This window comes from Artibeus jamaicensis, unplaced genomic scaffold (genome assembly GCF_021234435.1).
Source record: "Artibeus jamaicensis isolate MK-2021 breed Jamaican fruit bat unplaced genomic scaffold, CSHL_Jam_final scaffold_537, whole genome shotgun sequence".
Classification (NCBI taxonomy): Eukaryota; Metazoa; Chordata; class Mammalia; order Chiroptera; family Phyllostomidae; genus Artibeus; species Artibeus jamaicensis.
The window spans coordinates 4,195,547-4,221,766 of NW_026522047.1; the positions used below are offsets into that span (position 1 = coordinate 4,195,547).

At 54.2% G+C, this 26,220-nt stretch overlaps 1 protein-coding gene across 1 annotated transcript in view; it reads right to left on the bottom strand.

The window, feature by feature from the left end:
- PRDM5 (PR/SET domain 5) overlaps positions 1-26,220 on the bottom strand; it is an 81,397-nt gene that overhangs the window by 40,459 nt on the left and 14,718 nt on the right. Inside the window, exons 3-6 of the mRNA XM_053658739.1 lie at positions 15,983-16,105; positions 4,824-4,959; positions 2,616-2,790; positions 1,139-1,260 (exon numbers count right to left, since the gene is read on the bottom strand). Of these exons, the coding sequence (XP_053514714.1) occupies positions 1,139-1,260; positions 2,616-2,790; positions 4,824-4,959; positions 15,983-16,105 (556 nt within the window). The remainder of the gene's footprint in view (positions 1-1,138; positions 1,261-2,615; positions 2,791-4,823; positions 4,960-15,982; positions 16,106-26,220) is intronic.

Sequence of the window (26,220 nt, forward strand, 5' to 3'; positions counted from 1 at the left end):
AAGTGGGAAAGGACTGAGGGTGGGAGGTGGGGCTAGTGGGGTGGGGGAAGTTGGTAGTGGGAAAATGGAGACAACTGCACTAGAACGACAATAAAAAAAGAAAAGAAAAAAACGCCAGCTCCCTTCAATCAGCCAGGTTGCTCCAAGGGGAAGGAGGCAGCGCCCCGCGGGTCTGCGCAATGGGCGCCGCCCTGCAGCTGTTCCGTGAGGCCGTTCCTTCTCCCACCTGCGCTCTCACTGAGCACACCTACCGTGCGGCCCAGGTCGGGTGCCACATGGGGGCCAGTACACACACTCATACCATTGTCTAGGACCTCAGCATCCAAGGACACCATGGGGGACCGAGGCTGACACCGTGACCCTGTGTCCCGAATGCGAGGCCCCAGGATGGGAAAAGAGACAGCCAGGGCCCTCGTGTCCGGAAAGACCATCCCACCCTCTTCCCGGAAGCCAAGGGCAACAGGAAGCACGTGAGGAAAGCGTGGGTACCGAAGAGGGGCCCCGCGGACCTCCGCCTCCTTCCAGGACAGGATCCGGGGAGGGACGTCGCCCTGGCGAGGCCGCCACCCTCCCTGCTCTGCGAGGCACGGTGGATTCCGTCCCCGGACCAACGCCCGGCACCGGGGGCTAAGCAGCCAACACCTGAGTGACAGGCCGGCTCCACGGTGGCTCCCGTGGAGCCACCAGCCAGGATCTGCTACCGGGATCTCCAACAGGATGGAGAAGGACTCTGACAGGCTCTGCTTTACTCACCAACTCCCATCTCAAATGTAGTCGGCATGTTCCCCAACAGAGGGAAGTCGAGGCCACAAACACAGGACCCTCCCGTAAACACGGGAGGGCAGAGGGCACCACTGGGTAGTTCCAGCCTGCTAAAGGGAGCAGGTCGCAGGGCGAAGCCTAACCAACCACCACGCAGAAACGCTAACTCGAGTGCGTCAGTCCAGCTGGACACCGGTGCAGGTTTCCGGTCTCGATGAACGCGACGGGAAAATGACAATGCTGCCGAAATCACCTCAGCAAGGAGACAGTGGCAGGTGACAGGAAATCACCACAGCCAGCACCCACGTCTGCCTGCGACCCGCTCTCCGCTCCACAGCGCCAGCGGCAGACCGAGGCCACACCCTGCACTCCTCACCGGCGTGGACGGTCTCCTGGTGTCTTCTCAGGGCGTCCCTGCTCCTCAGCCGCTTCCCGCAGCTGCCAGCCTTGCACACGAACCTGGCTCTGCTCCGGCAGGGCTCCTGGTGCTTCTCGCAACTGCGGGACAGGGGAAGGGGCCGGGGGAGGAGCTGTGACGCACGCCCCCCAGCACGCCTCACCTGGGCAGGTGGGGGAAAATCGGCTCAATTCCGGAGGCCACGATGCTAACTCACGAAGACCCTGAGCGTGGGCCCCCCGAAAGACCCGCTGCCCTGGGACAGCCCTTGGCCCACCCAGACACAAACCTGGACACTGAACTGAAGGGGGGGTCACAGGCGGAGCACTGGAAACTTCTGGAAGAGTCCTTCTGACTGGTTTTCGCAGGACACTGAAGAGCGCTGAGGGGAGACGGCAAGACGAGCAGCGAAAACCGCAAGTCCAAGATCAAAACTTACAAAGATACCCGTTTCAAATTAAGTCGTGTGATCGCTTTTTCCATTCCGTCTTGGGCCCTTGGAGATTTTTAGCAAAAGTGTCTTTGGTGTGGAATAGATAATGCTAAATTCAATAAAAGCTGACTGGAACACAGCTTTAAAGTGTGTAGCCCTTGTTTTTTTTAAAGCGCTTATAACAGAATTTCCAGATGTTTAATCTCTTGCTATTATAAAAGTTTAACATATTTCAGTTTAAGTTTTGAGCAGAAATTCTTCATCTTGAATTTCAGCTAAGCCGAAATGGATGTATACATCATATAGCAATAGTCTCGTGAAACGTGGCATATTTCAAATGCGGCAAATCTCAGAATTTTACTTTAATGACTAAGAAAAAACGAAACATGAAGTCTATGTTAAAGATTTCTTGCTCGTATGCAAAGTGACGTTCTGTTAAAAATAAAAGTTTGCAAATATATGTATCCACTTTCTCACTTTTAATAATTGACGGTACCGTAAGCTGCTTCAGTAAAAGAATAAATTTATGTGCTGTTAATAGATGAATAAAGTGGTAAAGGGTTGCGCTCATGTCCTTGCACACTCCCCCAAACGACTCCTCCAAAGGCACCAGGACGCAAACGCGCCCCCCTCCCACGCCGGCCCCGCTCGCTCTGCTCTGCACCCGTCCAGCCCCACACTCTTCCTGGGCTGCTCTCAGCGGGAAGTGGCTGCAGACAGCCGACACCTGCCCTCAGAGCACTCGCTACACTTTGCGTATCTAGTTCCAGAGGCGTGATCCCATGATTCACTGTTAGAAGTGGCAAAGGGACGAATGCACATTAGCACTGTTGGCTTGTGCAATCCCCGACCAGAACGTTTCCAAAGTCAACCTCCTGAACGAAGAAAAGACGAGTCGATGGCAGTGACATTGGAACACTTGACCTCCCCACTCTGTCTCTGCCTCGCACACACGCACACACGCACTCACACACACGCAGGTCGGGGCCCGAGTGGGAGGGAGGCCGCCCTCCAGGTACGCACTGTCTCTGCAGGGCCTGCTTCACCGGGAACGTCTTCCCGCAGCCCTGGCACTTGGGCTCCTTCTCCTCGCCGGGCGTGCGGTGCAGGCTGAGGAGGTGCTCGGCCAGGACCTCCTCGCTGGTGAAGCTGGATTCGCACTGCGGACAGGCGTGGTCCTCGTCACAGCCCAGGCCGTCTGCCGTGAGGAAGGGGAGGGTCGATCGGACGAAAGCCACCAGCTCTGATCGGCTTCCCCTCACTTTAAAGTCCCATTAATTCTGTTCAATGGCATCAGCACTGAAGAGACTTACAGTCTCTACCAGTATTAATAGTTTATCCACGAAAAATAATGGGAAGTGTTACTAGAGAGAAATGCATTGTTTTTTTAATCATTTCACTTGGGTTCTACCAAATTATCACAAGTCCAACAATTTTTAATTCTCCCCGTGATACTAACTGTTCACATCCAAGAGCTATTATACCACAATTACAGAATTGGAAAATAGAAGTTTTCCCTGAAATGGGTCGTCTCGAGGTCACGGTTAGCCGCACAGAGAGACAAATCCAGCCGAGAAAAACTGTGCCGAGTCACCAAGGGGGACGTCCCCTCTCCGGGGAGTGACCCCCACAGAGCAGGCTCAGACACAGCGGAGGCGGTCCGGTTGGTCGGACCCTCAGACACGGCTCTGCCCAGTGGGCCCGGGTGTGTGTTCCCATAACATATTTTTCTGATGATCACACGAGATTAGATTTGGGAAACAGAGAATGTGGAGGAGATAAACGTGACCCACAATCCCGTGACGGTGAAGGCGTGCGCTCTGCACACCCGTGTCTCACGCGCCACGTGTTCACGAGCAGCCCACTCACAGTCACGCTCTACACGCAGTGTTGCCTGCTGCTCTTTTGTTCCATTTGAAATGGAAGGATGAGAGAAACACTTAAACGAAGGTACCGTAACTGAGTTAACAAAACTCTCCATTGTTGGACATCTGGGCGGTTTTCTTTGTTTCTTTTGCTGGTGATTTGGTTGTTTCGGTTTGGGTTTGGTTAAACTAAACTCCAAAGTCTAAGACAAAACCAGCAGCATTCTAAGTACCTAAATCATATGTTTTAAAAATCCACTTTCTGTTGATTCTTTTCACACACACACACACACACACAAAAATGAAAATGGATATTTTTTAACAAAAGAAAAATACGGGGAGTAATATGTCAGTAGGAGATTTTAAATTTAAATAAGGGACACGAGTAACAACATGCTTGGGGGCAACGGAGGCAGAGAATAAATGCAAAGACAAAAAACAAACCATGAAACAATGCAAAAATAGTTCCCGTCACTCAGCCTCTGACACTCCAGGCGGCATCATGCATCTCTGCAAAGCAGAGCAGCCAGCCGGCTGTGGCTTCCCTGTAACTCTCCGAGCGAAATAAGGCCACGAACATCGGACGGCCAAGCCGAGAACACACCCACGTTCTCAGCCAACGACGGGGAGAATTCCTGTAGAATTCCCGTCGAAGACTACAGAGGCGGGGTCACCCCAGAAGTGGTCTCGAGAACGCAGTGGAGAGGTGCCCTGTAATGAGTGCCAGATGATCACAGGGCCGGAGGACCCCTTAAGGTCACTCACAGGTCCCTGCCTCCGCCCCCCCAGGAGCAAAGCCCAGCAGAGGGGAATCGGCCCGTGACACCTGCTGCTGACACACAGCGAGAGGTACTCTCTCCCGGGTGCGGGTTCAGGTGCAGAGGGATCAGGGTGGGTCCGACCCACGGTCCTCAGGGTGTTGGTTACCCCACCAGGGCACCCCAGCAGCCCCGCAGGCCTCCATGGTCAGAGCGAAGGGCGGTATCCAGAAGCTTCGGGTTTTCAAAGACTCCCCAGTGAGAGCGAGGCCCCGGAGTAGCCCCTCCGGCCCTCTGTCCCCGTGTGCAGGGGAGTGTCAGACAGGCAGTGACTTGGCAGGTCACAGTGCTGGGCTGGAGTGTGGGTCCTCACTCCTGGTTGCCCCAAGGAACAGGGACAGCGGGGAGCTTCCTGGGGCCATGGCCACGATGCAGGGCGCATTCCCACCCCCATGCACCAGCCCGCTCCCCACCCCCCGGGAAGAAAGCCGTGCACGAGGCCTCACCCGGACAGCAGTGCAGAGCACACCCCAGACAAGGCGGCCCTGCTGCACCCAGCGCGGCCCCCACCCCCACTCCCACTCTCCCAGATCCCAGGGTGTGTTTACCTTCCCCGTCCGGGGCCCCTGTGGCGACGGGCGGCTCGTCCTCGTCGGCCTCCATGTCGCTGTCCAGGTAGCCGACCAGCAGCTCGGTGTCCGGGTCTATGTCCTCCACCGCCAGGTAGAAAATATTCTCCCCTTCCTGCGGCCACAGGTGAAAAAACACGGTGCTGTATGGCAAACACGTCTCCACACCAGTGACAAGGCCGCTGAGCCACTCGCGTGCTGCTAACAGTGATGAAGACCGCATTTTCAGAGGCGCCAGGACCAGGCCCCCTTAAAGTTACCACTGCTTTTTCTACATGTCCAGTTAATCTGGACACTGACCAAGGAGCCGGACAATATTCAGCCACCTTCAAATAACACACGAATACGTATCAGGGACAGTGACATTCAGACCCATCGGTGACATCAGGATCATCACCTACTTCTGAAGGGAACCCGCGTCACCAGCTGGACCCTGCTGTCCAGGCCGCGAGGCCGGCAGGCCCAGGAGGAGGTGCTTTGTGACGGGGCAGCGTCAGACTGCGAGCACCAAGGTGTCCAGGGTGTCATTTTGGAGAATACTTACTGCAAAACTGGAAGAAAAATGAACTTCCAAGTTACAGACCAAAGAAACTGCAAACGTGGCTGAAAGCACTTCCGAAACGCTGGGCCGGAACCAGAGGGGAGAGGAGCAGAGGCCCTTGGACCTCATCACGGTGTCACCAGGACACCGACATCTTGTTCCAGTGACAGCAGGGGAAGGAGCAAGTCCCACCACCATGCAGACGCTTTAAAGAAAATTCCAGGAGACTGAGGTCAGATGGGGCTGAAACGACACGGAACTGCGGGAGAAGTCTCCCCCGAACGGCCGCACAGAGAAGCCCAGGGAAGCTCGCACTCACCATCCACTGGAGCCCAAAGCCGCGGAGAGCGAGGGCCAGTCTCCGGGGACACGGGGAGGGGGCAGAAGGGCCCCTGGGGCTTTTACAAACCTGGGGGCTTGTTCTGGGTGGGGTCCTGGGGTGGCTGCTAGGGACACAGAGAAGCAAGCGCAGCCTGCCTTTATGGAACCTCGGCAGTGGGAGAAGGGCGAAGGGGACAGGACAACGTGCTGGACCACGTACCCCACCCCCGGGGGGAGAAATGCCACAGGCCCAGCACACGGTGCGGCCTCTCTCCTCTGGCGCTATCACGGCGCTCCTGTTAAGGAGAGGAGCCCAGGAGACTTCCGCCAAGATGGAGGCGTGGGTGGGAGCACTGCACCTTCTCTCACAACCAAGTTTAAAAACAACAAACTTTTAGCAACAAAAACGCAGCCAAACCACAGAAAATTGAACTACATGGAAGTCTGACAACAATGAACCCTTTAGCCAAACCGGTAAGAGGGGCAGAACCAACAGCAGAGCGGGGTCGGGCAGGAAAGATCCACCGGACCGACCAGGGCACACGACCCAGGCGCCCAGGCAGCCGTGGGCGGATCCCAGGTGTGGAGAAGCGGGCGGACCCACTGAGGGCGCAAGTCGGCAGGCGGACCGCGGTCACACATTCTCGAGCAGATAAACCCGAGAAGGAGCGAGCGGTGAGACAGACCATGCAGGCCCCAGTGGCAGGAAGCAGCAGAGGGGACCGCCATTGTCCCTCTCTGACCCCGCCCCCACATACAGCGTCATAAACCAGCGACCTGGGTGGCCCCGCCCTCGTGAACAACTATGGCTCCGACCCTCAAACGTAACAGGCACGAACAGATCAAAACATGGCTCAAGAACAACTCAGAGCCCCAGAGCTGATAAATCTAAGTGATGAAGAAATGGCCAAACTTTCAGATGCACAGTTCAAAACACTGGTGATCAGGATGCTCACAGAACTGGTTGATTTTAGTCACAAATTAGAGGAACATATGAAGGCTAAACTAATTGAAATGAAGGGCAATGCACAGGAAACCAATAGCAATGGAAAGGAAACTGGGACTCAAATCAAGGGAGTGGACCAGAAAGAGGAAAAAAAAATGACCAAACAGAAAAGGATGAAGAAACAAGAATTCAAAAAACTGAGGAAAGGCTTAGGAACCTCCAGGACATCTTTAAACGTTCCAACATCCGAATTATAGGGGTACCAGAAGGGGAAGAAGAACAGCCATGAGTGGAAAACTTATTTGAACAATAATAAAGGAGAATTTCCCCAAGCTGGCAAAGAAAATAGACTTCCAGGAAATCCAGGAAGCTCAGAGAGTCCCAAAAAACTTGGACCCAAGAAGGAACACACCAAGACACAACATCATTATATTAGCCAAGATTAAAATGAAGGAGAGAATCCTAGAAGCAGCAAGAGGTGAGGGGACAGTCACCTACAAAGGAGTCCCCATCAGACTGTCAGCAGATTTCTCAAGAGACCCTACAGGCAAGAAGGGGCTGGAAAGAAGTATTCCAAGTCATGAAATCCAAAGACCTACAACCAAGATTGCTCTATCCAGCAAAGCTTTCATTTAGAATGCAAGGGCAGATAAAATGCTTCTCAGATAAGGTCAAATTCAAGGAGTTCATCATCACCAAGCCCTTATTATATGAAATGTTAAAGGGACTTACCTAAGAAAAAGAAGATAAAAAAGATGAACAGTGAAAGGACAGCAAACTCACAGTTATTAACAACCACACCTAAAACAAAAGCAAACTAAGAGGACAGCTAGATCAGGAGCAGAACCATAGAAATGAAGATCACATGGGGGGTTAGCAACAGGGGAGTGGGAAGAGAAGGGGGGAGAAGGTACAGAGAATAAGTAGCATAGACGGTAGGTAGAAAATAGATGGGGGAGGGCAGGAATAGTAGGGGAAATATAGAATCTAAAGAACTTGAGTCACGTGGTCATGAACTAAAGGGGGAAATGGTGAGGAAGGGGGTGTGCAGGGTGGAGGGGAATGAAGGGGGAAATAGAACTGTAAGGGCATAATCAATAAAATATATTTTTTTAAAAAAGGAGAGGAGCCCAGAGGGTGGGGAAGGGGCGAGCAGGGAGGAAGAGGAATGCGTGTAGGTGCGCGTGCCTGCAGGCATGTCTGTTTGCACGCGCACACACAGGCACGACCCCGTGAACAACTGCAGAAACATGCATCCAACCGCTATGCAGTTATCACTCGTTTTCTGTTGGCAGAAGGGGAGTCTGCGGTCAGGGCTGTTTTAGCTTCTTTTCCCACAAACCGATGACTTTGTACCTTTAAACACGAGACACATTAGACATGCCGTGGAAGAGACAAAGTGATGGAGGAAAGTTATATCTGACTGAGAACCCTGAACGCACTTCACACAATAATACCCTCGGTGCAGCAAAGGCAGACAAAATCCGACGTCGACCCTCCCGAGAGAGGCCTCCCGTTAGATCACGGCAGCAGCCGCGCTTTCCGGGGGCTGGAAACCCCTCGCTGAGTTACCCAGAGCAGCAAAGAACTCGCCTAATGAAGATTTCAGAATACGATCATCCATCTCAGAGCTTATCTGACCAATATCCACAGAAGTTAATGGAAATGCCTATCTCACTCAGTAGCCATTAATTTTGTGACGGGCTTCATAGCTCCAGGAAAAGATAGCCATTTTTAATTTTAAAACATGATACATTCACTTAAATGACAATCACAAGACGCAACATGCCTATTCAGGGCTTCCGCAGTAAAGGACAATTTCAATGCAGCAGTGACAACTTCAATTCAGTAAGAGTCACGCCAGCATTCGAGGCTCCAAGAACCAACCACAGGTTAGGGCTGCACCACGAACTCGGGCAGAGGGGACAAGCCCTTACAGCGGTGACGCCACCCTGCGTCGTGTCTGAAGGAGCTAGCGAGTGAGCTTTCTACCTTTAATTCCTGCCGCTGCCCCGCCCAACAGCCTCTTCCTCCTCATTTGCTTCCACCGCAGTTCCAAGACGTACCCACATGGGGGGATGGGCAAAGCAGCAGGGTCAGCGGGAAGTCCAAGGTGAAGCTTCCCCTTCACAGATGTGACTCTATTTAATAGTCATTCTTCTTAGGCATCCAAAATAAAACAGCAACCAGGTTGCCGCTTGGAACCTCCCCCTTCTCTCCACATAGAAATGTGCTTTCACAGGGTCCTTCTCGCAGGTGAGAAGAATATCAGTCAATTCAGCCTTTTTAAAGATAATTACTATTCTTCAACCAATCTGCAAAATACGACTCATTCATAACCCCCAGCCAAAAAAAAATACATTAGTGCAGATCATAAGATAATCACAGAGCTTCTCATTTGGAGAACCAAAAACTCACAGACACAGACCACAGTGTGGGGGTGACCAGAGGGACGGGGGACGGGGGAGTCAAGGGGTCAAATACACGGCAATGAGAGGAGAGTTGACTTTGGGTGCTGGGCATACAATGCAGTGTGCTGATCACGTATCATAGAACTGTGCACTTGAAACCTATGTAATTTTAGTAATCAGTGTCACCCCAATACATTTAGTTTTTACAATAAGCATAGTAGAATTCTGGTCTGTCTCTCTGAATGAAGCTGGGAAGAATGGTAGAGGCTGGGGTTTCACTGGACTCGGTTCTGACACCCTGTTAGGGAATTCGCATGGGTCACCAGACAGCTGTCCCTCGAGGCAGGGACCCCCCCACACACACACACTCTTCCCCACAACAGCCGTTGCCAAATGCAGAAAGTCTAGAAGCGTCACCATATACACAGAGTTGCATTCAACTGACGTGCGTTCTGACTGGTTAACTTGAGGGAAAAGGTCTTGTGTAACAGCACAGCCGTTGGCACCGCTGTCCCTCCCACAGCAGTGACAGGATCCCAGCCTGGGAGTGGGAGGCAGGAACCCGGGCCTGGAGGGACAGGGAGAGGCGGCAGAGTGGGCTCCAGAGCCAGCGGGGCTCGTCTGAGCGTCCTCCTCCTCCCTTGGGCCTCTGTCACCTCACCCGTGGAGCAGAACACACCACGCCACAGCCTGACCCATGCCTTGGGCCTCGCTGCTAAGGTCCGCGAAGTGGCCGGGACCCCCAGCAGGGGCGGCCCCGTCTCTCGCCGACCCAGCAAGCTGCAGGTTCCCACAGCTGCCTGCACTCTGTTCTGCCAGACCGTCCAGGTGACCTTCCGATGCAGGCCTTCCGGCGCTCGCTGGGAACAGGGACCACTTCGTCTGTGCAGCTACGATTCAGTGTTTCCACATCACACACGCTCCGAAGGAGCCTAAAATAGCTGGATGAGTTTACAAGACAAAGGGAATCTGTCCCCACAGGCTTTTTCACTCTTTCTGTCTACTTTTCACTGACTCACAAAATAACTTTGTTTTTGGTCAGACACTGGGCTCGGAACCTGTTGTTGACTCTGCGGCCTCGGTCCAACCCGGATGTGTTCTCAGAGCGGTTCCTTGCACGTGGTCTCCAGAGGAAGGGGCTTCCTGGGGGTGGATGTCTGTCCCTCCGGCTCTGCCTCCCCCACTCCTGGGCTCTGTCACCTTGGGCGAGCCCCTTATCACCTCCGACACCCCTTCATTTCATCTGTGCTGACTCCGAGCTGGATTAGCTCATCCCTGGCAGAGCTGGAGTCAGCCACAGGGGACAGCCTGGGGACAAACGTGCAGGGAAAGGACACCAGGCTGTAAAATCACAGCTGTGCCTCCCTCTCGGCCTCACCCAACAGACAGGGCAGGTGCCATGGAACCCAAAAGGACATTTGACTCAGGTGTCGGTGCCAAGCTGGAATACACGACCTTGTAGGGGGGTTGGGGGGCTCTTCTCTGAAGGAGAATTGGGTAGAACAACATACACCCTACACGGGGGTCAGAGTTCGGGACAGGTGACCTCACAATGCCGTCCATCTAATCCTTCCCGATTCTGTCACTATCTCACCGCACTGACCCCCGGGTCTCTGGGGGGCGTACCCATTTTCCAAACTGCCCCTCTGCCGTCCACCTCCACAGGATTTACAAACCTCAGCCTCCCCCGACCATCCGCCCGCACCCCTTCCCTCCCTCTGTGCTTCATCAGACCAGACTCCAGGAACCCGGGCATCTGGGGCTCAGCCCTGCTGTTTCAAAATGGCAGAAGTAACTGCCTCTGGGTTTTCCAGGAAACACTAATCTCCACCGTGAGCAAAAGCACACGACCCAGAGGAGGCCGTGGGCGAGCGGGGGTTCCAGCTGCGTCTGTCCGTGACGTCACCTGCGTTTGTTTACTCGCCGGCAGGCTGGCGCACACATGTGGACGATGGAAGGAAAGCCGGGGCCGGGAGGGTGTGGGGCGCTGTACCAGAGAGGCAGCGAGTTGAGAGAATCCAGCCTCCTGGCCTGAAATGACGAGCGGGGATCAGCACACAGGGAGGGCAGCTTCGGAACAAGTGCTGAGCTTAGGAATTTAAACCACCCGGACCGGAGTGTGCGCTGTGGGCTCCTGCTAACAACCAACAGGAGGAGGGAACAGTGGATGGGGAAGAAAAGAAGAAAAACACCAAAATAGCTCGTAAGGACTTCACAGTTAACAACCTGTCACTTCACTCTCCTCTGTGGAGCCCTTCCTCCGCCCCGACAGGTGCCTCAGTGTGATTTGTAGAGAGCCCGACAGGTGAAACTGACGCCCGGCAGGAAAAGCGATCATTTCCGCAGTGTGGCAGATGCGCACATATTAATACGAACCTAGGGACGAGACCAAAACTCTTCAAAATGACACACACTGTAATGGCCCGGGGTGTTCTCACATTCACCCCTGTCCTGCAGGACTGGCTCGGCTGCCATGTGGCTCCCGGTGCTGCTGGGGGAAGGTCACACGTGTCAGGTTTCGCAGGTGACTTGCCCTGACCCATGCAATGTGATTACAAGCCAAGTGAACCGTGTCCAAGCGAAAGGTTTGGGCATCACCGCATGCGTGGGCTCCCTCTGCCTGGGAACCGGATGTGCCTTCCCCAGTGAAATAATTCACTGATAAGTAGTCAAGTTCCCGACTCCCCCCAGGAACATGTGACCACGGCAGGGCTGGAATTTCAAACTTCATGGGACCATGGGCTAGTATTTTTACGTCCGTGTAAACTTCACCTACTGAAAGTCACATACCTACCTTACTAGATGATAACATGAAAAGACAGATCTGCAAGCTAGTGAACAGATGTTTTTATGGTATTACTGAAGAACATCACTAGCCAATTGCACCTTACTCTTCTATAAAAGCCTAGAAAATATTGCAGCAATCTACTTGGGTAAATCTGAGAAGAAATAAATAGAAAAGACACAGAATTGGAGGCAACTTTAATTTGGGGCTATGTGGATGTTCCCTTTTGTTGGGTCCCTGGCTGCATGGCCGGACCCGTGGGCCCAGGAATTCTGTGTCTCCCTAGTGACAAGCCTGTGGACCCTGGAGGCTGGAGGACCGTGGGGAAAGCCCTATCCGTGCCCAGCAACACCCAGATCGCTGCTCTATTTGGAGACTCTCCCACGAACCCCCAGCTCCGCCATACTGTTACGTGGCCAGAGGAGGCTCCTGGAAACCTGCCCCAGTCTCGGGTCCCACTTGAGGTGGAGCCGGGAGGGCAAACGCAAGGGACTCAGACAGGCCTCCTGGGGCGGGGTTCCACACTCACTGCGGAACTGCGGCGGCGCTGGGTCCACACCAGGAGCTCCACCCAGCCCGGTTCCTTTCCACTCACTCAGACCATCGCTCCCTACAGCCCAGCACCCCCAGTGGGGTGAGCGGGACCCGGCCAACTTTCCACATGCTGCTCTTTCTGAGAACACCAAGCCACCTTTCATTTATGTTGAAAATGTTTTGCAAAAAAGTCCCAGGCAAGAGTAAGGAACATATATCTTTAAGAACATGCGATGTGACACTCTCTTTGAGTTTCAACCCAAAGTGGCCTAATTCTGTATTTAAACAGTTTTCTATCACAAAGGATGAGAAAGTTTCGAAAGCCTACCAAACACGGAGGTCAAATATTTTTTCAAATGTCACATACACATTTTTCCTTCAGTGTGATCAAATTAACCTTTAGTAAGAATTATTAACCTTTAGTAAGAATCACCCACTTCTCATGGAGCTTAAGGATTCTTTCGGTTCGTTTTAAGCCCCATCTTTCATTCTGAGAGTGTTCTGGTTACTTGGAAATTGTGCTCAGGGGTCTAAACACACAGGTCACCTGACCGCTCTGAAATGCGGGCAGGTGGGGAGGACAGTTTGCCCGAGAGAACCTTCTGCAATAATGCGGACACTCAAATCATCATTTCCAAAGCAAATTTCCTCAAATTAAATAAATTGCCAAACGAGAAATATAACCGCGTCTCCAAAAAGAAGTTCCAACCCTCTGCCAAAACAGACTTCGAATTCTTAATCCCTCGTCCAAAAAAAATTGGACCGGGTACTGACATTTTCTACCAAGAAAGCCACACAGCCACAAATGGTTCTCATTTTCTCCACTCTCGGGACTTGCAGCTCAAATAAAAAATTTCCTGAATGCCCCAAATTTCAGATGCAATTTGGAATGCGAGGGATTCGGAATGTCACTCGGGACACATCACGCTCCCCTCCCACCAGTGCAGAGCGCCCGGGTGCCCTGCTCAGGGGGGTGGCCCATTGGGAGGGCTGACTGGAGTGGCCTCGCCACAACTCACTCTGCCCCCAGGGCAGATGTCAGTTGGAACCCTGAGCCATCTACGACTCCAGCTACTGTTCAGGTAGGACAAACGTGACCTCGGGGAGCTGGCAGAGATCCACGGTGGCCTCCCTGGTCACGGCACGCACCACCCCCTGTAGTAAGGGGCAGTGTGGAGAGAGAAGGAAGGAAGGCCCTGTCGTCCCCTCCACACCAGAGGTGTCCAGGGGCCCGTGAGCACTCCCCGCTGATTCTAATTAGACTCCAGGGGGACACCTCCCGGAGCCTCTGGCCGGCTTGAGTTCCACGGGAGTCCCGCTGCACCTCAGCCCTCAGCAGGGCAAGCAGGAAAACACCGAGGTGGCCAGAGCCGTCTTCCCCGGATTCGGGGCTTCTTTGAGGACAGAAACACAGTGTGGCCCTGGGTGGGCCTCAAAGACGGAGGCTACTCAGGAGGCGAGGCCTTCAGGAGGCTCCGGCCTCATGGGATGGATGAAAAGAGCACAGCGGGCAAAGGCAGGAGCAGAAGGTGGAGAGAGCGGTACTGACGAGCATTCAGCTGCAGGCACAATGGGGACGGGGACGAGGCTGGCCCGAGAGACGCTGGGGCAGAGCTCCAAGCCCGGCTCAGCCCCTGCCGGGCCGGGGGGCAGCGGGAACAGCTGCGGAGGGGACTGGGACAGGGAAAGGGTCTTCGGCTGAAGGAGTTTGAGGAAAGCTTAAAATCACGATGTAAGCTAGTTTGAAAAGAATACTATTTCTGAAAACCCCACAGGAAAGAACCTACCAAAGAGCAGTTTAGCAAGAATGTCATAATTCTATAGGCAATTGTGAAATGAGTAAGTCTAGCAAGACACACAGCCTGAGCCTGTAAATGAAAATTATAACCGGACTGAGGTCTTCGAGATGAGTTTGCCTCAGGAAACTATGAAAACATGTAAGATGCTTCATAATGTCTACACATGAACAAATAGATCCGTTTACATTTGGGGCTGGATCAGCTGGACTGGCGCATATCATAAATAACTTTAAAAGTGGTTTGAATATACTTGGCAGTCACAAGATGCAATTCTCCATCCAACCCAACCCTTTGGAAAGAATCGCCTCTCATCTTTCATATAAAAAAGACAGTAATCATATTGGTTATGCAATACTTATTTGCACTGAAAAAAATGTGGACGGCTAAGGACATCAGGACATTCTCAATGACAGGCCCCTCCTGGTTCCTTTAAATCCCAATTCTGTGCATTTTTCCTCTCGCCGCTGTTGGTTTTTACACTTGTAATTGAGCTACATTAGCACAGCACTCAGTAAATACGAAACTCTGAGTTTTCATCAATAAATGCAGGTGGAGCTTCCAGAGCGTCGCCTGGGGTCAATGCTCTAAAAAACGCCACCTCCCTTATTCTCTCCCCTCCTCTGCAGCTCAGAATCCAGGAGCTACTGCGACTGTTCAGTTTCTCAGCAGACATACTACTTCTTTATTCTCTTAATCATCTGTTTAATGAGTTTCAATGACAGAGCCCCTCTGAAAGTTTCTTGCCTTAACTGCTGTCCTTCCTTTAGCTCCCACAGAGGGTGCCCCCAACCGGGCCCGTAGCTGGTCCCGGGGCCAGCGGCGTGTTCGGCACCAGATCCGGCCGCAGGCGCACAGGATTCAAAAGTAGGGCTCCCACCCGGGATGGTTCATTTTACATGTCCACTTGACTGGACCACCGGGTGCCCAGATAGCTGTCCAAACCGTATGGTGCGTGTTTCTGTGTGGACACTTTTGCACAAGATGAACGTTTAAATATGGACGTGAGCAAAGCAGACGGCCCTGCGCAGCGTAGGCGGGCCTCCTCCAGTCCATGAACGGCCTGGATGGGACAAAAGGCTGGTCCCCCCCCAAAGAAGGAGCATTGTCCCGCCTGGTGGCCTTCCCACCAGAGCATCTGCTCTTCTGGTCTGAAGGCCTTGGGGTGCAGCTTCGGCTCCTGCCGGCAGTGGAGCCGCCCACGGCCTCGGGGCCCACAGTGGGGCACTGGCCCGGCAGAGGCCGCTCCCGCCAGCTTCCCTAACTGCCTGAGCCAGGGCCTCACAGCGCATCTGTGTGTCTCTCCATCCCTAGGTGGGTGGGCGGGTGGACGGACAGACAGACAGATAGACACAGTCCCTATTGGCTCTGCTCCTTTGGAGAACCCTAACACCCTATCCCTAAGAAGTTCAAAGTCTAGTTGTGGGGACACACCCGAGTAAACTTTGCCCAGAACACCTTTTCCAAACAATAATACAGAATATGGTGCCATCAGCTGGATAAGCCATCCACTTTTTAAAAAAACTACCAATACACATTCACAAAATGAATTAAAAGCACTCAGCAGCATGATCTGCGAAAGACGTATCAGCCCCTGTGATTCATCGCGCCCTGAATTCTCATAAAGCGAGTGACCCTGTGCCCACTCACCACCCAGCCCGCCCTTTCCTGCCTGTGCCCACAAGATGGGATTTCTCCGCTTTGAAGCAGGTCATTGGGAAATCCACCAAAAACACGGGGCACGGCTATCACAGGTTCACGCCCCTCCCAGCGCTCAGGACAGAGGAGAAGCCACTCCGCTCACTTGAATGGCAGCCAGGTTCTTCTGCTCCTGCGACGGGGCCTCGTGCACGAAGCGAAGCCAGTTGGAGTGCCGCGGGTTGGTGGCATCCAGCACGTACAGGACCTCCCCCTTACTCCCGCGCACCTGCAACACAAAAGGCTGGAGGTTACCCGCACGGTCCGTATAAGCCATTTGAAAAACATCAAGGTCAGAGCACAGTGTTTTTCCTAAGTATATACCGTGCCCGCTAACAGGTGTGGGGTAGGTGCTGGATTAGCACCCTTCTATCTGCCCAGAGAAGACACCCGGACAGAGCCTCCCGTTTCACTGGGCTGCTGTCTAGACAACTCACAATCGCAGTCAACTCTCAGAAACCCCCTGCGCTGAGAGCTCTCCCTTTATTTACTCGTAGGTAGATCTTAACGCATGTGTCGCGAGTGCAGTTGTTGAGGGGGACACCCCCCCCGGCTGCAGCCCCTCCTCTGTGTCCCACGGAAGGGGACAGTGCAGCGTGGCTCCCCAGCTGGGGGCCGAGGGGTGGGATGACCCCCTTACTTTCTCTCTCCCCCTGCTTCCTGAATCCCTTTGCCACGAGGAGGACATGCCGACTTAACCAGGGGACCTGACCCCCACTGCCCCTCATGTCACAGCTTTAAGGAGCAGGGGAACAACCCGAGTTCCATTCCGTCTCTCCTCGGCTTGCTCACGGCTTGCTATGAAGGACAGTGGGCTGTCTGGGTTCGGTTTCACGCCGTGAGCTGCCCAGGTCAGATCCGCCCAGCTCTCCAGTGGAGGGAGTGGGGAGCCGCCAAGACAGCAGGCAGCCCACCGGCACCCCCAAATCCAAGTTGCTCAAAGCTGGCTTCTCGCACACCCCTGCGCTGTCGGCACGGGGCCCAGGCTCTGCCTCGGAGGACACCACCCATCTGTGCCGAGCTCCTTCCCTGTGGGGGTGCAACTGCAGCCCAGGGGAGGAGGGGCGGGAGGAGTGGGCAGCTAACCCCTCGTTTCGTGGGGAGCTTCCAGGTCTCCAACACCGAGCAACACGAAGAGAAAGACTGTAAATTCTCCTCCGCAGACTTGGGGTAGGAAAAACAAATTCCAGATTTCTGAAATCTTATCCTATAAGATAAAGCACAACCAGCCCAGTACATGTATTTTCATGATACATTTAGACTATCACTCGTTCATCATTTGACAAATATTTGAGTGTCTACCGTGGGCCAGGAACTTGCTTACGACCCAGACTCTCTCGGCGAACAAGGCAGGTGAAGCCCGAGGTCCCAGCACCTGAGTGAGGAGCACAGGACACGGCCTCGGGTACAGAGAAGCGCTTGCCGACCAACACAGCAAAGCAGGAGGGCACGGCAGGGGGCTGGGGGGACACAGCGCTGCCGGGGGAGGCGGCCAGGCAGAGCCCCTCGGAGCAGGCGCCCGAGGAGAGTTCTGCAGGAAGGGGACGTTCAGGGGAGTGAGGGGAGCAGTGGGCGGGCAGAGGGGGCAGCAGTCGGAGGCGGTAGACAGGCCCTGGGTCGGAAACAACTCAGGTCCTTTGGGAGAAGAGCAGGAGGCCGTGGCCAGAACGGAAGGAGCTGCAGAGAAAGCGGCAGGCGTGAGAGCAGACAGGCCGGCGGAGGCCAGGCTGTGGCCGGTCGCAGACCGTTGCTGGGGTCCCTTCCAGCCTTAGACTATCTGCGCGTGGGACTGGCACCTTCCTGCCTGACCACGATGGCCTCCTTCTGGAAACACCTCGCAGAGGCAGCCAGAGGAAACCCAACCCAGCCTTTCTCTTTACAGAAAAACCAAACGCAACACTCCAGACAGATGGCTGTTATTAAAGTCTCCATCTATCTATTTCCATGCGATACCAAACCCTGAGGTAATAAATGGAACATTTTGAAAGTCCCACAAAGAAAGAAGATTCGGAATTCCTCTTAGTATCCCGTTCCAGCATCTGACTAACCTCTGCAGCCAGGGTCTATTTTTGTGCCGGTCGGAGTTCATCTTCCAAACACTGTCCTCAGAAACGCAATGTGCTGGTCAGTGTCCTGCTGGGGACCTGGGGACCGTCCTCTGCCCGCCAGCGCTGGTGGCGAGGTCAACACGCTCCTCCTGCCTCAAACCCACCCACAGCCCGACTCCGTCTCACGGGCCAGCTCAGGTGGGGCAGCAGAAGGAGCCCGAGGGGTGGCGAGCCTTCGTGGGTCAGCACGGCCCTGCACCTGGCTGCACCTTCACCACTTCAAAAACGCAGTCATCGCTGTCCCGGACCTCGGCAGGCCCCCGTTTCTGTCGAATGCCGCCGACGTCACCTCTCGGGCACCCAGGACGGGTGGTGTCTGGGCCTGTCCCTTTCCAGTCCAAAGATGACTAGAGCTGACCCTGTGCCACTGCCGACTTCATCCTCCTGACCAGCAATGGACAGGAAAACGGTGAAAAGGTGCGGCTCGGTAAGAGAGCACCCCACCAGGCACACGGGGGGCAGGAAATCGGGGATCCACAGAGCCTCAGACACGCAGAGCTTCGATCGGCAACAGGCAGAGAAGCGCGTTCATTCTTTGGGTGGTTGATTTTCACAGAAGTACGATGTTACTTTAATATTTCCCCCCATTATTTTGAACGCCTCAGACGTTTGCACTGACGACCCACCAGCCATCAGGGGCCCCAGGGCAAAGCCACCAGACAGGTCTGTGCCCAGACGTGGGGAAACGTCACCAGGAGAACGTGACCTCACGTACAGGGAAGCTGCTGCAGACTCAGATCCCCAAACAGAGCGACGATGCCTCCAGAAGCCACAAAGCGTCACGCTGTACGACTTACTTACCAGGGAAACGTGCCCTCTGTGCCCACAGGCTCTTCAAAGAAGGCCATTTCCAGCCCTGAGATTCGAAGGGCGGCCAGCTTCAGGGCACGAAGCGCCGTTTTCTCCTGGAAACTACGGGCATTCTCACCGCCCCTGTTTGGGAGGAGGCCGGGTGCCTGCACCCACCACGGCGCCGACCACACTTCGGGGCACCTCCAGGAGCGCGAGAACCCGGGGGCACTCAGGTCACAGGTTCTGACCCGCGCTGTGGTCACGTCTGAACTAAAGAGACGCACGTCCAGCCACCAGCCAGGGCCGTCTCTAGGAAGCTGTTGTGATGGATCGTTTCTAAGCAAAGGGTGTGACTTTATTCCTGCTGATTTTTCAGAGGATTCTGTCTAAAACTCACGCTCACCTTGGTGCGTACAAACAGGTACACACTGAGCGTGTCCGCCTTATCCCCCCCAGCTCACCCCCCACACCAACTAACAGTCCCGGCCCGTGGATGCCCTGTCACCAGATGGGAAAGCAGATGGAGAGAGGACACAGGCTTGCATGGGTCCTGGTGTCTCCTGAACAGCCACCAGAATGTAATACGCACAAAACCAAATGCCTTAAAAAGCCTGGTGAGAAAAACAAATTTTTTTTTCATTACGACCATCAGTGCCCTGCATGTTTTGGGCTGAAAGGAACCCCCGCCGGCCCACCAGAGCAGTAAAAATGCCGGGCTAGAACCCAGAAGGCGATGGGCCCTAGCCTGGACCGAGCCGCTGAGGGCGACTGGCTTCCTCTCCCAGGGCCGAGCCGGCTCCCCTGACCTCTCGGGTGGGGGGGACGGCGGCGTCTGCCCTGCGACCTCGCGGGAACCGCTCGTGCCCCACTGCCATGAGGCTTTGCCATCACAAGTACAAGTGAACCGAGGAAACGGCTCCGCAGGCTCACAGACTCCGTAGGGACAAACGCTGCTTCCGATGGCGCAGCTGGGAACACGAGGGCCGTTTTTGTGCCCTGTTGGCGTTTTCGAGGAACGAACCTGACAACATCCTAAACGCCACCGTTCACATCCCGGTGCACAGTCAGAAGGCCTCGGCCTGAACGCCTGACCTCAGGGCGGGTGCCTCTCAGTCGGTGGGCACGCCCTTGGGCTTGGGGACCAGCAACAGCCACCACCTGCGGCTCCAGCCTCCTCCGAGGTTTTCACTTCTCCTCCACGTGGAGCCCTTCCAGTTTCTGAAGGCCAGAGTATGACGTCAAATCGTTAGAAATAGCCGATCGTGTGAAAAACGATGCCAGTCTCCAAGACACCGGAGATCCCGGTTCTGAGGGTATTTTTAAAGGAAGACAGTTGGTGCCCACGCGCCTCTGGGCAAGGGTGACGGGAGCACGCAGGGCCAATGCACCGTCCTCCAGGAGAAGAAGGGAAGCCAAAGTCCGCCTGCGTCTGAGCCTGGTGACTCCCTGAGTTGGGGGTACCTGTCACAGGCAGCCACGGTCCCACCTGGTACCCAAACCAGTGTCAGCCTGGGCTCGCTGCACAGTTACCACCAACAGAACGGCTCAAACAGCACGGTTCTTCCCACGGGTCCGAAGTCTGGGCGGCTGGACGGGCCTCCACTCCGGGGGGCAGGCGAGGCTGTGTGTGCAGGGGCGGCTGCTGCGCCCCGTCCGATGACGGCCCACTCCAGGGGCCCGAAGCTGCCCCTTCCACGTTAGTGGCAGTGATGAAGGAGGCTTCATGCTCCACGTCACGTGGTTGTGTGAGAAATGCAAACGTCTCTCAGTGTGACAGAAACGTACACTTAACATAAGGAATTTCATCTTATGTTCAACAAAGGGAGGAAAAAAGTAGAAAAGGGTCCTATACGTACTCTTTTAAAATTCTAACTGATTCTTTATAATCAGCTTCTTTTACAAAATTTATATATATTTACATATAAATGGAGAAATATGTATATATATTTCTACATTTCCTGTTTCGCCAGTCGTCTCCAAATCTTCCACTGTTTTTGCATTTAGCCTGAGAACATTTTCACTCATGTGTATGAAGACATCAAACCGACACCAAGACATTAACACATAAGGAAACAATGGACTGTAAATATTTTCCTATTACATTTTCACCTCATAAAGGCACAGAGAGCCATTAGCAACACAGATGCAGAGCACAGTGGAGGGAAGGGCGGGGAGCAGGCGCCAACACGCCACAGGTATCAGGTGATGGCGGTTTGAGTTTTTAAGAGCGAGCTTTCCCTAAGAGAGTGTTTTTAATTTTGCAACCAACGACCTTTTCGGATAAGCCTTCTGAAATTACAAAGTGACAAAACCACCATCTGGTCCAGGGTGCCGCCCCGGGGTGAGGAAAACATGCCCGCACACCTGGTAGGAGCCCTGGTGCTGGGCTCCAACCACCGGCTCCCGGGACCCCCGACGCAGCCTCCCGCGGTACCTCTGGTTGCGTGGAGACCACGCTGGCGTGGTGTTCACAGCCCACTCCCGAGGACGAGCCGCCTGCACATGGGGGCGCTGTCACGGCTGTCCCACGCACACAACGACGCCGACTTCCATGCCCCAAGAGCCCCTTTCGACTCCAACCCTCCCGCTGCCCGGTTAGAGTCCCTCTAATGGCTCTCTCCTGCAGGAGTGGCTATGATTCTCAGCTCTCAGCCAGACGAGAACCGGCAATGCCCCTGCACGACACCCTCACCGCTGGTCCCGGACAACGCCTTTCCTAACCACTGACGTTGGAAAGCCGACGTGGACACGGTGTAGATGCCGCGATCACGTTGGGGATGCTTTCCCCAGGGTTGGCGCTCCATCCTCCCATCACCGAACAGGCTCCCGTCCCCTTGACTCGGCGTGTGACCAGCTGTGCCAAGCAGGGAGAGACCGGAAGGCCCCGAGCTGCCTCACCTAAGTTCAAGTCATTGGAAAAGAAGCCTTTTGGGTTTTGGGGTCCCAGGGGAGGTTCGCCAACCCTCGGGCTTGAAACGAGTGAGGAGACAGCCCACCAGAGTTCCGCTCCATGGAGACGAGACAAACGGATGAGGATGGTCACCGGCGCTCTGGCCGTGGCGTCCAGGGAGAACGCGATGGCGTGGAATTTGAGGAAAGTGCGCCAAGTGACCTCCACAGAGCCCCTCGCCGTGCAAAGTCCGACAGGCTGCGTGGGCGGCGGGCCCTCCAGACCGTGCTGCTCAGCACACCCTCGCAGGCCGGAGAGTGTCCTCTCCCTTCGACCGGCAGCGGAGCCCACAGACTAGAAATGAGGCACAGACCCCTCAGACCTACAGTCTCTTCGGGAGGAAAGAACAGGTTTCGCCTTCAGCCACCTGCAACTCCACAGGAACGTGCAGACTGGAGGCGGTGTGCAAGCCGGACCGGGGCAGTGGGTCAACACAACCCCCTTCGGGTGCACGGGAATGTCTGCGGTTGAAAAATGCAAAATCACCACCTTGAATGAGGACAAAAGAATATGTACGTGTTTCCATTCATCTCGAGGGCCTGACAGAATGGAAGACTCTGCAAAAACCAGGCTTCGTTAATCAAAAGTTAAAAAGTAACAAATACGCACAACAAAACATTAATTATCAGAGCTGTCCTAAAAATTCTTCGAAGAACAAAGTGCTTTCAGAATACTCATTTATCATACAGCACGGAAATTATAGCCCAAATCATTAAAGGAAATTTATTCACGTCCATGAACATTAATCTTCTCTGTACAAGATGAAAACGTGGATTCCTCAGGCAGCGTTGGGTGCAAACGCCTGGCGGCGTTTGGAGAATCTCCAGGGCACACGGAGCAGCAACAGGCCTGCCGGCGGTTTCTGACTTACACAAAATTCCGCACCTCACTCTAGAAAAATCCATCGGATCCACTCTTTATACTAAACATAAGTTAGCACTACCATTCGCTAATAAAACAGACCGCAAACGAAGCAAGCACACAACAGCGCGCGTGCGCGCGCACACACACACACACACACACACACACACACAGCAAGCTGCTCGGGGCCTTCGGCCTGCCCGCTGCTCTCACGTCTGATTTGCTGCATAATAACTGCGAAAGGCCTTGACGAACAAAAACGTAAACTGCCCTGAACACAGACGCAGCCTGTGTCGCTGTGACATCAGAGAAGCCACAGGTGGTGGGCATCAGGAGGCTGGAATCAACACACACAAAAAGAAAAAAACTAGAAAGACAAGTAAATAAAGCGGCAAATGTGGAGACTGAACAAGGTACACTGGAACCTCATTTGCCACATCGGAGAAGAACCCGCACGTCCACACACCCGGGAGGCCGTGGGTGGGTCTCTGCAGGGCGAGTGCATCCGAGGTCTCGGGAGCCACTCCGGGTCGGCTCGCCGATGCCCCAGATCCGAACGGAGAAGCCGGCCGACTCAGTGGGACAGCCCCGTGAAAGGAGGTGGCGAGGGGTTAGAAAAGCAGGGAGCGGAGTTAGGAGAGGAATAAGAGGGAGAAGAGGCCGAGAGGACAACGAGGAGAAGGGAAGGGGGGTGTCTGTAGAACCATTTCTGGCGGTATTAGGACCAAAACTGACACAAATACACATACTCAACGCTTCCCGTTTTCCAAAGCCATAAACAACTACAGGGGGTCAAGTCCAGGGCCACACAGGTCAAGACTCCACCCCTTTTCCCTTCACTGGATAAACATGGCTGTGGCACCAAGAAATCAGAGGTCAACACCATTCAGTCACTGGGAAGGAGCTCGCAGTCCCCGAGCAGAGACAGACCCCACTCTGTGTGGTGACCGCAGCACCACACCTGCATCAGGTGTTCAGAGCAGTGAGGAGAGGCCAGGTGGCTGGGCAGAAAAGGGGGCGTCTGGGTGAGAAAGGGGGGCCGGGCCCAGGGAGGGGCAGCAGCAGCAGGGGCACCTATGCGCGGGCAGGTCAAGTGAGAAGCCAGAAATATCAAGGACGAGGGTGAAAGGTCAGAGCACAGGCCCTCAGGCAAGGGCCCCTCTGCGGGGCAGAGGTTACCGGCTTCTCAGCCCACGACAATGTCCCGAGGGGCTGTCTGGGTCTCCGAGGAGCCAGCGGGAGCAGAGGAAGCGGACTGCTGGCCGGATGTGGCGACCTACAGCGTGTGGTCAACCTCCCCCGGTTAGCCCACCCAGGGCCCTGGCTCAGGCCACCCTGGAGGCCAAGCCTGCACCTCACAGACACAGAGAACAAGCGACAACAAAGACAGGGAAGGACTGAGCAGTGTGCCCCTCCGACAGCCCCGGGCTGGCTGCCCAGGTGCTGAGCTGACCGTGACTCTGAGGCTTCAAAGGCGGGAGGCCGCTGTGCTCACCAGGTGGACAATCAGAGAACGTGGCAGCGGGTCTCCCCAGCCAGGCTCGGCCGGCCGCTCGCGTCGAAGCCCCACAGGGCAGCCCCAACACCCTCGGTCCTCTAGCGCCCAGGGGGCAGGGCACCTGGGAGAGCCTGCAGTGGTTCCCCGGGGGCCAGGTCAGGTCAGCACGGGCTCCCCCCATCTTGGTGAGAAGGTGGCCGTGCAGGAAGACAAAGTCAGATAAGATCCGAACAGGAAAAGATGGGAATATTGTGTTCCAAAATTCCTTAGAGAAACACAGCCCTCTAAAATGTAATTTTACATGAAATATTACCCCAAAACATAGTATTTTCATAAAATATTCAACAGCAATTGCTAATAGGCGCCAAGTCTCTATTTTGAGTGGTAAAAATATTCCAAAATTAGTGCTGATGACTTCACACTATGAACATACTGAAAACTACTGAATTATACATTTGAAAGGGTAGATTCTGGTATGTGGATGATCTCAACACAGCTGCTATAAAAAATTCACACGTGCCTCCGCCACTGGTGTGTAAACTGTGAGGAAGGGAAGCCTCGCTCCGTGATCACCAACCAGATGAGCAGTGTTAATACTGGGCACGTGGGAGTAAAAGGAAACTCATACCATTCCTGTTGGTATTAAACACGCATGGGAAGGCACAGGGCAAGCTGTGCAGACACAGAAGCCACTGCGTGAACCAATAGCGACCGTGTGGTCCTCACGGACAGCAGCGCCCAGCAGCGGACCCTGCCCTCCTCCCTGCGGGAACAGACACGTCCCGAGGTCCGCACGGCCGGGGAAGCTGGCCGCCCGAGCTCCTGGCGCAGAGTTTGGTGCGAGCCCTCGATAATGCCCACAGGGTTGTGTTTCTTGTTTTTTCCTTGTAAACCAAAGGACTTGGCCTGGATTCCCGGGATCCTTTACTCGGACGTCAGGCTTGGTTGAACGGCCAGGTGCTGGCTGGCACCCTCAGGTGGCAGCCTTCCTGTGAAAAGCAGAAGACGACAGCCACCGAACCCATGTAGAACTTCCGGAAGACACGAAACCTCCCATTGCTCTGCTTCATCCCCCACGTGAGGACCAGTGTCAGGAGGCATGGTCAGGACATTTGTCCTGGGATTCCCAGCATTATACTGGGCTTCCTGGGTGGCGCTGACCACTGATGTCTACCCTAAGTGGTTCCATTTGGAACCTAAAACAAAATGTTATCGTCTGCGAAATAAAAACATTTGGCGAAGACAATTCTTTGTTCCAAACACCTAAAGAGACTTCTCTAAACAATTGAGAAAAATAACAGATTTTAAACAATTGAAAACATTTTTTCCGAAAACAAAAACACATTGGAAACCTGGTTCTGAACCAAGTTCCCAAACAGCAGAACAGCTGTAATCACAAAATAACTGCAAAGAGAGAGGAAAACATCTAAACAAAATGTCCAGTCCAATAGCCAGCCCACCGCTTCCCCAAAAGCCATTTGCAGTCAAACCACCGTCCTCACAACAAAGAAAACCATCTGCCAGGCAGGGAAACTCTCGGTGGTGAAACGCCAAGGGAACATAAGCCGTTTCTTTAACCTTTAAATTTCATATCATCTAAAAACACTGGCAGTGACAATAGCACACATTTAGTTAATGTGTTTATTAAGTATTAATGAGTTACTACCTATTATAGACTATGGCATGAACTGTACTTTTCTCCAATAACACTGATGTAGAAACCACGAAGTAGAGGTCGGTGTGATGATACCTGGTCTTCAGAAGATCACAGTGCAGCCCGTGTGGCTCAGGCCAAACATTTCAAAGTCGTTTTGGACTCTTCTCTTGGACACACAGCCATGAGCACGCCCCATGGGCAAGGTTACCTCTGACAACGTACAGCCAGGAGCCAGCCACTCCTCGCCAACTCCAATGCAAAGGCCCAGTCCAGCCACCATCCAGTCGCTCCTGGACCACAGAGCAGACTCCATCCCGCAGGGGGGCCCCGCAGACTGCTGCCTCCCCGGGCCTCTCCTCCGCACAGCAGTCCCGGGCTCTTGTCAAGGTGTGAACACAGCACACGGAAGCTGGGTGACAGGCCCCCGGCCCTGCCCACCACTGTGAATTCCCTTTGCTGCTGCTTGGCATTTCCCAGG